At 41.8% G+C, this 12,318-nt stretch overlaps 1 protein-coding gene across 1 annotated transcript in view; it reads left to right on the top strand.

Moving 5' to 3' along the window:
* Positions 1-11,707, top strand: part of EXOG (exo/endonuclease G) — a 171,961-nt gene extending 160,254 nt beyond the window's left edge. Inside the window, exon 6 of the mRNA XM_078663206.1 lies at positions 10,707-11,707. Within this exon, the coding sequence (XP_078519332.1) occupies positions 10,707-11,165 (459 nt within the window). The 3' untranslated portion in view covers positions 11,166-11,707. The remainder of the gene's footprint in view (positions 1-10,706) is intronic.
* Positions 11,708-12,318: the final 611 nt, after the last annotated feature.

The raw sequence follows: 12,318 nt of genomic DNA, 5'->3' as shown, positions 1-12,318 counted from the left end.
TGAATGTGGAGTGCAGTACAATCCAGGCAAGTTGAAAGAAAGTTAAAATACGGGGTGTCCAAAGTGGTGCTTCCCTGCTTGTTAAGTGCACCCTCAGCCTTCCTTTGTTCCCCACTTCGCTCCAGCCTTGATTTTGAGAGTCCGTCGGGCCGTGAGACAGAGATGCAGTGAACCTGTCTCACTCGTGAAGTCACGAGATGCGCTGCAGCAGCCAGGCGTCGTCTGTGTTGCAAGGCGGACTGGAGACCTTCCAATTCCTTGGATAAGAGATAATGTATATATATATACGTATATATATATATATGTATATGTTTATATAGGTATTTGGATATACCGAAACGCGTAGATCTTTAAACATCTGCCCTTTGCCACAATCAAAGAGAATGTAAGAAAATAAAAAGTGCGACCCATTTGTTTCTCCGACTGGGGGAATTGTGTGACCAAGCCTCTTTGCGAGGCGAAACGCGTCATGACAGATTGCTGGCTAAAGATATAGCACAAAATAAAGCACCAAGAAATTAGCACTCAGCTGTGGCTTCGCTCTGGCGTTATTTTTTCCTTTGGCTTCATTGGGAACTTGTTGGATGGCGTCTTTTCCGACATATATATATATATATATATATATATATATACACACACATATATATATATTATTAATTTTTATTGAGTGTTTAAATCATCCAAACACATTTCAACTATACAATGATGTCAGAATTCCCAGTACAGTGCAGTCTTGCAGAGTAACCATACAGTATAGTCTCAGCCGTTTCCACATGTCATAAAGTCCTATTCAAGAAAAAGAAGAGAAATCATTTTGAAAGAAATAATACCTTCGATTCTAAAAGGAATATATGTACATCGGATATCTGTACTAATGCTCGTTGTGTTACTTTAGTTTGGATTAAATATTCTCAATAAATACACTTTAACAGATAAAACTCTACAAATGGGCCCCCTCCCTCCCCTCCTCCCAGTCACTCACTCGTAAATGTACCATGCCTGCCATGTACCGCTTCATCCAGCTGCTTCTATTCTCAGGGTGATTATCCGGTTGCCAGCTGGAGAGCGTCTCATTGCTGCACCTCCACTTCAGGTATAACTTGGTCAGTGTGCGTCCCCCCTGACACCTGCGTGTCGGGGGCCTCCCCCACTGGGATCTCTGAGATCAACATATACCAGGCTCTAGCATCCTCTTCTAACTTTTCATCTCTCCTGACTCTCTTCATTCTAATTAATTCCGCTGTTGCCCAATCCAGTAGATCCTTAGCCCAGCTGTCCACCTTGGTACCAGAGTACCTGCTTGTTTCTGAGAAGTGCTGGACTCTCCAATTAAAAGTATGCATTTCTCTTGAGAAGTGCTGGTACTCTCCCTCTCAAAATAAAAAGTGCCGGTACTCCGTAACAGACAGTACCGGCCCATAGAAAGCACTGGTTTTGTTTCAAAGCAGAGGGAAAAGAAACTCGAGGCATTGCCATCTTAAAATATAATCTTGGTGTTCAGCACTGAATGTAAAATGTGTATAATGGATGGTAAAAGTACTGTTATGCAACATTTCCTTTTAGTACCCTAGGTTCTTTCCTAGTATACCTTTGCACAACCATACCGAGACCCTCTTTATGAGTGGCCTGTTTATTCTGATGCGACAGGGAACAGCAGTTACAAAAGGCCCCATCGGAATATTAAGATTTCTAAAATCAGAGTGTGAGAGTCCCTGGATAAATGAGGATTTGCTGGCAAATCAGACCTGAAATTACAGATTTCCGTCAGTAATTCCTCATTTCGTTGAGACTCTTAGGGTCCAGTTCATAGCAGGCTGGATTTTCCACGCCCTCTCAGACTTACTGGCACCTTCAATACGAGTAAGTCTGGGAGCGAATAAATCCAGTAAATTTTCCCGCCCAATTGTAATGAGGGTTTTAGTGTCTTAGAACGTTCTCCTATCTATTAAACTTATTTTGTCTATGTAACACTTTTATATTTCACTGTTGTACCATAAGTCACTGGTGCATATTAGACAGAACGCAGTACCGTACTGCTTGAGTGCTTTGTAATGCTGAGCTTAACTTTGGCTTAAATGAGTAGCCAGTGTAAATTCCTAGCAGTGGTAAGCCATGGCGACATCTTTTGTAGGTAAAAGTCTAGCAGTTGAATGGAGAACTCCTTTCAGTTGGGTAAGTGAGACCTGTGGTGTACCTGTATTGGCATTTCCAAAGTTAAGCAAGGACATTACAAGGGCACTGTCTACTGTTCTCAAATGGCTGGGGTATGCTATGTGTTTAATCTAACTCAAGGTAATAGATGCTTTGGCTGTTTTATTGATGTGAGGATTGAGTGAAAGCCTGGAGTAGACCGTGAAGACAAGTGATTTTACTACGGAAAAGATGGACAGAGAGAAGGTTTTCGCCTTTAATTCTTCTGTAATAGGGGTTACATTTATTTTTATGTCTGGGCCAATAAGCAGGAAGTGTATTTTTGTAGTTTGGCAACAATGTCTGAAGCTTCATTAGGCAGAAGGGAAGGATTAGTATGTTGTTCATTGATCAAGCTTTCATATAACCTTTTCTGTCATGTTCACACTGGTGTAAAGTGACTCTACCTGCCGTGAATCTCAGTTGCTCAACATTCAAATTGAAAAAATATGGATGCAAGTATCGAGCCATAAAGAACACCAGATACCATGAGTGCTCTTTCATAGGTGAGTATTCCAACCTTTATCTCTCATGCTGATTTAACCGTATGTAAGCATCTCACTATCTCGCTTCGGAAACCCATTAGTCTGTCAGGATAATTTTTTTAATGCTACTTACAGTTCTTGTAGAATGAGACCAGGGTCTCCTTTATTCAAGATCTGATGTTTGTCTTCCATACAGTGTAGACTGAGTGTTTCAATGCTGCGCTCAGTACGAATGCCAGACTGATAGTTACACTTTTTGTTGATACAATTAATTTGAGCCATATCGTTATGTCGCTTTACGAAGGTGGGACAAGTTTGCGAATGACCTGCAATATGGGCAGTCATTGTGATCAATGTTTGATTTTTTTTTCTTTTTAAGGATTGTGCGAGATCTGTTCAGTTTTTTTAGTAGATCTGAAAATATTTCCTCGGTGAATGGAGCATTGGTCATTGAGCACCAGTCAGGTTAAAAGAAATGAAAACCACCTTTTATGATGTCTGCAAGGATATCACTTAAATAATATTTGTTTGGCTTGACATGTTTAACGACCTGAAAGAATTCTTATACTAGAGGAAAAGAAACACTCCCAAGTAGGAGTTTAGATTGGTGTATTTATTGGAAGCCAGAATGCATGTGATACTCCGACTGATGGATTTGCTTATGTTCTATAAAGTAAACAAAACCCTGTGTATGTGGTTACTGAAGAAGGGGCTAGCGGTTCTTAGGAGGCGAGGACTTTGAGTGGTTGTAAATAAATAATGTTATTGTGGAGTTGATCAAAATGTTAATTTGGTCTTTAATTTAATTAGCTTTTATAGTGAGGATTGATTGATTAATAATTGTATCTGTTTGTGGAGTATAGAAGGTTTTCATTCCCATCAAGCACTCTTAGCCCCACATAGCTGTCTTGTTTCTTTTTAACAAAGCGTCCATGATTGAGAGAATGTAGACTTCTTTTACTGCTGAGGCAGTATCCACCATTTTCTCGAGTTGATCATATCTTGCAGTAAGACTTTCCTGGAGGAAGAGCTGTAGGCATTAATTTTTTAATGGGACTTATAAGAGGTTTTGTGAGGTGTGGTTTTTGTGGCATAATAAAGGAGATGTGGTGGATATTAGAAAGCAGATGAGTAAATGATCAGACCTTTAAATTCTAATTAAATAGAGGCAGTTGCTACATTTTCCGCTGAGGCCTGTACGGTTGGGAGTTTGAACTGTGTTTCAAAAAGTCAGAATACTGTTGTAGATTGTGTAAGATAATTACATTCTCAAATGTGATTAAAAAATGCACTTCACATTTCTAGAGTCATTTATGAAAATCTAAGGAAATATGCTTTGATTACTTTTATTGGATTGTGAGAGAAGTACGGATAACAAAAAGAAGGGAGAAGGTTACCTCAAATTGACCAGAGAATCAGTTAAATGGAAAAATGATGCTTCTCGGCACCGCATCTAGTGTTGGTTCCGTAACTCCTGCATGTAAAGTACAGGACTCACCCAGTGAGGACTCAATGATGAAACATGCTACACCAGCTTGAGTGGATGAGAGTCATTTTAATAAAAGGATATTTCTCCTTTTATTGAGACAAACCTAGAGACAAAGAGGCCCTAACAGGACGGGTAGGCATCCTCTTTTTTGCATGTAACAGTGAGAGAAATATTCAGAAATTGGATCAATGATGTTGGTTTGGCATAGACGTATTACAGTTTAATGTAGAGAATAAATTGGGGGGCATAGGTCCATCGTTCAGTGACTTGATATGCAAGTAATGGTCCCCCGCCTCTCGTTTCAGTTGCCTGCAATGAGGATGTGAGGAATCTATATTGGACGGAAAGTAGGAGTTTGTTAATCCACAATTCAATCATCGCAAAGTATGTCCTAGTTGTGTAAGTGAATGAGATCAGCAATGTCAGAATGGTGGGTAATTTCTGATCTGACAATTTGAAAGCCTGTAGATGAGCTTGGCATTTAAGAGTTGCTCTCTGTGGTTATATGTGAAAAAGTTTAGAATTTGCATGGTTGTTGAATGTGAATATGGACTTTTAGAGCAACATGAAATTGAACGGGTGTGTTTGGTGAAATATGGAGAGACTTGCATCGGGCCGCTTGAAGTCCGCAGCGCTCTCTGCTGCAGCCCACTGGGGTGGGACTCTGATCCCCCACTGTGAACCTGACCAAAGGAGGAGGGGTCAAGCACGACTCTACTCAAAAGGCAGAGGAGACTCCTGCAGTGCGGGACGTGCATCGGCAAGTCCGGGAAAAAGTCTGTGCCAATCAGTGACCGGAGTAGGCTGGGCCACCCCTCTTGGTTTACTAATTTCACACATGTGGGGTTGAGAGTGTGGAAAAGACTGGACAGACCATGGGTAAAAGGAAATTTGGAGGGGGGTCAAGTGTGGGGACTTTACCCTCCGCACCCACTCCACTTAATAAAATGTTAGTGAGCCATGGCAGTCGTTTCTAATGAAATCAAACAAACTGAAAGGAAACTGCCCCTTACCTCAACGGCAGGAGTGAGCCGTAATAATTTTACCGGTGCTCACACGTGTCCTTCAGATCCCTTGCTGAATACCCTTAATTAATCTCTGGGGGCTCCTTCTGCCCTCACTGAGGATTACTCTTCGCCCTAGAGTGTTTGTTCACAGGAGAGCCCAGGATGGATGCCAAACAACTTAAGTGTCTACCCAGGGCTAATGCAATCAAAAGGGTGACTTGGTGTACCCAGCCCTCCCAGCGACCGAAAGCGACCTCAGTTATGTCCGAGGTTTTCCATCCTAGTAAGTCAGAAGATGACATGGCAGATAAGGAGGGGCTGGCTAACAGAGATTTAAGGAGCTTGGTGAATGAAATTGTGGCGAAGGTGACTGAACAATTGCTGGCTGAATTAACGCCAATATTGTTGCACTTGGATACTGTTGGTTGGGCTTTAACGGAAATCATGAAGAAAAGGGAAAATCTGGAGTAAGCTAGCTGTTCCCTAGCACCGGCAGTTGTGGTTGCCAAACAGGGGCACTAAAGAGGGTAAACTCAAAAACTTGCGGGAACACCCCACCCCCAACTATCCCCATTGGAAGGTCATCACCTGACATACCAAGTGTGGACCCAATTACTTGGATGTGTCAAATTACTAGTCGGAGTCAAGAAGGCACCGCTGCTGGCACTGACAGAGATCAGGAAAGAGGGCAATCTCATAACCTTCTACACGGAAGATGCCAAAGGGACAACTTTGAGGCCAGAGTAGGGTACAAAGAGGTGGAAAAAGAACCAGTTATTGGCTTGCCCCCTTCCTTCTGCCCATACGTAATAGTTCTGGCGGGGCTCTGAGATTAATAAAAGGGCAAAAGGAAACTCATGAAGAGCTACGTAACAAGACTGTGAACTGGCTGGGCTGATATAGAAATTTCCACCCATATTGGCCCCCAAGATATTGCTTACCAGGATGGTGGGTTGGATTGGGCTGGACCCAGTAGATAGAGAGAGGGACTGCATTATAGTTAACTTTAGTTCTCCTCAATTAGTCAAAACATATTATTTGGACATATGAGTGTGCAGCTTGAAGTTTGCAACATTGCCCTATTGCCTTTGGTATTTTTTTTATAAACCCATTTACCAGATAGTGGGGATGTCTGCCTGTGTACGCAATCAGATAAGGGAGGGGGTGGCTGTGACAATGACCTCAACAGTACAACATAGAGACAGATATAGCGCCTAAAGTATTCCTACCTAAAATAGGTTTTAGGCTTTGGCAGATATAGACTTAGTCACTAGGCGGGGGACGGGGCTCCATCTGCGGATACTGGAGAAACGGTCAACCCAAAAGCCAATAGTAGGACATATCTACCTAAAAGCTTGCAGGCCACTTCGGGGGCGTCCAAGAACTTGCTGAATAAATTGGGTGTACTTAGCTGGAATGTGGCAGGGATAAAAACGGTGTTGAGTTTTTAAGTCCCGTGAGATTCTGTTTACAGAAGACCTGGTATTCTGAGGGGAGCTCCTTTTTAGACAGGTGTAGGGCATTTCTAAAAAAAAAAACAAAGGTGGTGATGGACGGAGCGTTGACAATACAAACACTCACCCCAGTCAACTGATCTGGGTTTAATCCATCACCGTTCTTTAGCTCACTCCGCCACCCCAGTTCAGACATGGCCATATGCAAATCAGTCTGACACTGTGCCTCATGGGAACAGTCCAGCCCGAACTGCAAAGCCATGTCTTCCCTGGACCGGAATCAAGCTTCCCAGGACCGGTTTCTGGCATTACAGACGTCTTCAGCCGGGCTTGCTTGACTCCAGTGGCAAAGTGAGCAAGGGACTCACGTCTGAGCATACCCTGCCAACTTAGGGCGAACAAAGAAAAACCAAAGGTGGTGATGGACGGAGCGTTGACAATACAAACACTCACCCCCAGTCAACTGATCTGGGTTTAATCCATCACCGTTCTTTAGCTCACTCCGCCACCCCAGTTCAGACATGGCCAAATGCAAATCAGTCTGACCCTGTGCCTCATGGGAACCGTGAAGCCCGAACTGCCAAGCCATGTCTTCCCTGGACCGGAATCAAGCTTCCCAGGACCGGTTTCTGGCATTACAGCCGTCTTCAGCCGGGCTTGCTTGACTCCAGTGGCAAAGTGAGCAAGGGACTCACGTCTGAGCATACCCTGCCAACTTAGGGCGAACAAAGAAAAACCAAAGGTGGTGATGGACGGAGCGTTGACAATACAAACACTCACCCCCAGTCAACTGATCTGGGTTTAATCCATCACCGTTCTTTAGCTCACTCCGCCACCCCAGTTCAGACATGGCCATATGCAAATCAGTCTGACCCTGTGCCTCATGGGAACAGTCCTGCCCGATCTGCCAAGCCAGGTCTTCCCTGAACCGGAAGCAAGCATCCTGGGACTAGTTTTGGGGGTAACACCCCTCTTCAGCCAGGCTATCTTGAGTCTAGTGGCAAAGTGAGCAAGGGACCCACGTCTGGGCATACCCTGCCAACGAAGGGAGAACAAAGCAGACACAAGGAGATGATGGACGGAGCGCTGTAACAGGTGACTTTAACATACATCCATGTGCGTCATGTAGTTATAATAGGAGAAAACCGGTTCAGCCTATGGAACATGAGCAGACTCATTTTAGTCATACCACCCGGGGAGATATTTTGAATAATATGCTGGCGGAATTTGAGCTCATTAATCTCTTGACCAAGGAATAATATGATTCTCTAGACTCAGTCCCTACATTTAAAGGTAGTGGTATTAACTGAACCATTTTGTTTCTGCATGTCTAGGTCTTTTCCTCATAAACTTTAAAGCTGTGTGGAGTACCCTTAGGGACCATAACCTTCTTATAGCTGAGTATGGTTGGTATGATTTTAAGGACAAAGGGGCTATAACATACAAAGAAACGCTTGTGCCTAAGGAGAGTGGCAGGCAAATAGGTTGGGGTAAGATCCTTCCTGTCTAATTCCTTAATTAACCTAGCCCAGGCTTAGTCAAATGGAAAGTTTTTAAACTGTGCATAGACCTCTGGGCTCCACTAATTACTCTGCGCCTTATTAAATAGCAGCATGAGGCCACATTCACACTTCGTGGAAACAATCTGTAATTGGCCCCATTTTTTAAAAAGGGAATTGAGTGAACCCCGCGTGTTAACAACCGATCTCGTTGATAGACGCTGAAGTGAAAGTATTGGGTAGGGTGCTGCTCAATAGATTAACGGACCGGGCTGATAATAAAGACATTTTATCTGCTGTTCAATACAGTTTCAGGGCACAGTGGAACAGAATTGGAATTTATATTCTTTAATTACTAAATATACTGATGTTAGGCAGGAGGGGATTCATCTGGCCTTCATGGATCTCAGCACAACACAGTGGTTAGATTAAAACTGTGGGCTGAGCTGAGGGACATGGGGGTGAATGAGGCCCTCATAGCTTTCCTGTCAGATATGGACCCATGGGGGAATGCACATAGCACTTTAAATTAGGGAGGGAGGTCCGGTAGGTCTGTATTTTGGCCTAATACATTTTATCCTTTATATTAATAGCCTAGAGCAGCTTTTATCTAAAGGTCCCTCTATAGAAGTCCCAAACGTAGGATCCAAATTGGTGCCCGCCTTGCTGTAAGCGGATTATTCTGTTTTAATTGCGCGTACACCCAATGGTCTGCAGATTTTTATTGGATCTATTTTATGACTTTATGGATGCTTTGGGATTGAAAATTAATTATTCCAAATAATTTATGATGCCATTAGGCCAGAAGAAAATGAAAACCAGGTCAAACTATGTCAAGGAACATCATATTGAGAAAGTGGGTACATTTTGTTATCTGTGTATCTTGCTAGACAGTAAAATGAACTGGGGCCCCCTTGATGTTCAATGTTTCAATGGGGTTGCCCAAACCATGAAGGCTTTTTCCAGACGGCTAGGCTATAGTCCTATTAAATCAGTTTTACATCTATATAAAGCTAAGTGCATCCCCACTGTGTCATACGGGGCAGACTATGGGGGGGGGGGGGGGTACACGCCCTGCACCTTGATATAAGTAGCTAAAATGAACTCTTCAGGAGCATATTACGGTTACCTTAGAATGTTCCATCAGGGATTGTTCATGAGGAGCTCAGGATTGGTTATATAGAGGAATTTATAATGTTACGCCCTATTCTATTATAGTGTTCTGTCTGGCTTAAAAGTAACCTAAATTTTAACAGGAACATTTTAATGGACTTCCTGGCATGGACCATTGCCTACAGATACCGTGGCTTAAGGACATAAAGGCTATGTTGGAGGTGCTGGGCAAATCTCAACTGTATAGTGATCCGGGGATGATCTCGAACACAGATATTGCTTGAATGAAGGGGACCTTTGTAGCATATATGCAGGGGGAAGGGACAAAGGTGCTCTGACCAAAAGTATGCGTACTCATCATGGGATGGTGTTTTCTCTGAGTAAGATAGAACTGTATCTCACGCTAGATAATGCCAGGTCTGCACAAAAGGCTCCCAACATATTTCCGGTTAAATAGGCTTCCTCAACTTTTAGGGGGTTGGTATAAATCCTCCATCCCCCGACCTGTTCATGTGACATGCGTGTTGCACAAGCCACCTTACATATTATCTTTATTTGCTCCAGGTGGACGAGTTTGCGACATAAGTATATTCGCCCCCTTCTTTTGCAGTTGAATTTCAAACAAGCTAAGCCAGCATTACTATATTGACCGTTTTTAGAGAGTTTTAATGTATGTTTTTATGTCGCACATTTTTTCAGCTGGTATGTATCATGCTAATTTATGAATTTAAATGTGATACTGTGAAATGTTTTTATTATGTATTGCACTGTTACGATTTGCCATGGCAAATCGAATAAAGTTAATTTGATGTTTGATGGTGGCATATGTTGACTGGGGTAAAGCAAGCGGAAACTAAATGCAGTCTGCTGATGTAATGAGGTCTGTTGGTTTGAAATAAATATCAGATCTTAATATCTCGAAGTAAAATACTTGTAGTGTGCGGAGTATCTCGAAGTAAAATACTTGTAGTGTGTGGAGTCTTAAAAATTCAGTTGCATACTATTTACAAGATCAGCACAATATTTTGATATGGTTGGTATTAACTTGACAGATGACATCTGATATCAGTACAGCTCTGACATTGGAGTAGATGGGATATTTATGTCTTCAATATCTGAGTGATGAGTTTTTGCTATGTTACTATGACCTCCTTGAACTCCTTTTATCCTCCGATGTTCCTGGGAGTTCATAGTGGACTGTGTAAATTAAGCACGAGAAACTCAGTGTGTCTACAGAATGTCAACTTATTTTGGGCTTTGGTGGGGGACTATTGAAGAGATCATTACACCTGTTTTACTCTTTATTTTTATTTTTTGTAGACTGGGGGGTTATTCAGGGGTTAGGGGCAAAGTGGATTTCAACTCTCTTTGGGTTGGTCTCTCAGATTGTGCTTATTTCTGAAGTCAAAATTTGAAGCAATAAATCCTCTACTTTTTTCCCTAATGCCCACTCTTTGTTTTACTTGAAGGTAATCGGTAAAGATGATGTAGCTGTTCCTTCACATTTATTCAAGGTGATTCTTGCGAGGAGATGCAAAACTGAGTCTGAACCATTGGTGCTCGGGGCCTTTGTGGTGCCAAACAGTCCTATTAGCTTCAGTCACCAACTGCCCGAATTCCAAGTTGACATTGAAGAGCTAGAAAAGATGTCTGGAATGATGTTTTTCCCACGTCTCGATAAAGCAAAGAACTGTAAGAACATCTGTGACGTTCACCACTGTAAACTTATTGAATTTGAGGAGTTCACGTTGTATTTGAGTGGTCGTAAAATTCAAAGTGCCAAGACATTAGACAGATTAGAAAAGGTGATGTCTGAGCTAAAAGAGTCTGGCATCCAGCCTGATGAATATCTTTTGAATCTATACAAGAAAAAAGAGGAGGAAATACTGCAAGACCAGAAGATGACCAGTGAAAGGAAAACTGGATGATTAGTGTACTGCAAACATATTTTTATCACCTTGGTAAATGTGCATAAAGGAGAACAGTTTTCTTAAAAAAGAAAAAAAAGACTTGATTGTGGGATTTAAAAAAAAAAGAAAGTTGTAGCTCTACTACTAGACCATGTACTGCTTACCTTTTTAATCTTGGGAATCTTTGTATTATTTTTGCAATATTTTGTATTCCCTAATAACTGGACTAAAGTACTTGTTGATATTCCTTCAGGTAATGCACTTTGTGCATTCCACTTAAAATGTGTTATTTTAGTGATAAGAATAACAAATATGTTATGTGTCCAGCACGTGGTCAAATGTGTGGTCAAATGTTATGTCCATTATCACACGGTTGTTGCTAGACAATTGTCTATGTACAGTGATGAATTACTTCAAGTCATTAACCCTATAGGATATTGTCAGAATGACTAGTTCATGTCACCGATGATGTCATTTAACATGTCATGAGTGATGCAGTATGTGAAGTCATAAGCAGTGCATGTGGTGGGCAAAATTATAGTTTGCTCAGTAAAATATAACTGGTGAACTTAAGTGTTTTTTTTTTGGGGGGGGGGGGGGGTTAATGTTCATTTTTGTGTTATTTCAACACCTAAATAGAACATGACTTTAACCTGTTTTTTCCAGTGATTATCTGTAGGAGTAATGTTATGCCTCTTAAAAATACAGATCTTACCTGCGAGATAAACTACCATGATGTAGAGATACTAAAATACAACCCTCGATGTATTTACTTGCAGAGTACTTATCTGTGATATAATGACCCTCGAAGTACTGACTGCTAGGCAACGACAGCACACCGTTATAAGTTCATCATTTTTACTATTACTGAAATGAGTCCCAATGCATTTCCCACCTTTGCATTTCTTCAGGGGAAAGTTCTGAAACAATTGGAAACCATAAATAAATACAATCGATCACTGATTCAGTATGTGTTTGAGTGCCACATACCAGGGCAATTAACCTATGCACTGAGGAGTGGTAAGAAAAATTGGAGTGAAACATCATAAAAACGCAAACATTTGTTTATAATCTCATTTTCTCAAAGGAGTTTGGAAGTGCTGCCAACATTCACACAGATCACTTTGTCTCAGTACCTCAGATCAACTTAGCATCTTGCCAGGATTATTTC

This window comes from Lissotriton helveticus, chromosome 10, assembly GCF_964261635.1.
Source record: "Lissotriton helveticus chromosome 10, aLisHel1.1, whole genome shotgun sequence".
NCBI classification, from domain to species: domain Eukaryota; kingdom Metazoa; phylum Chordata; class Amphibia; order Caudata; family Salamandridae; genus Lissotriton; species Lissotriton helveticus.
The sequence above is the reverse complement of the archived record's forward strand: the minus strand, read 5'-3'. Positions and strand labels throughout refer to the sequence as shown.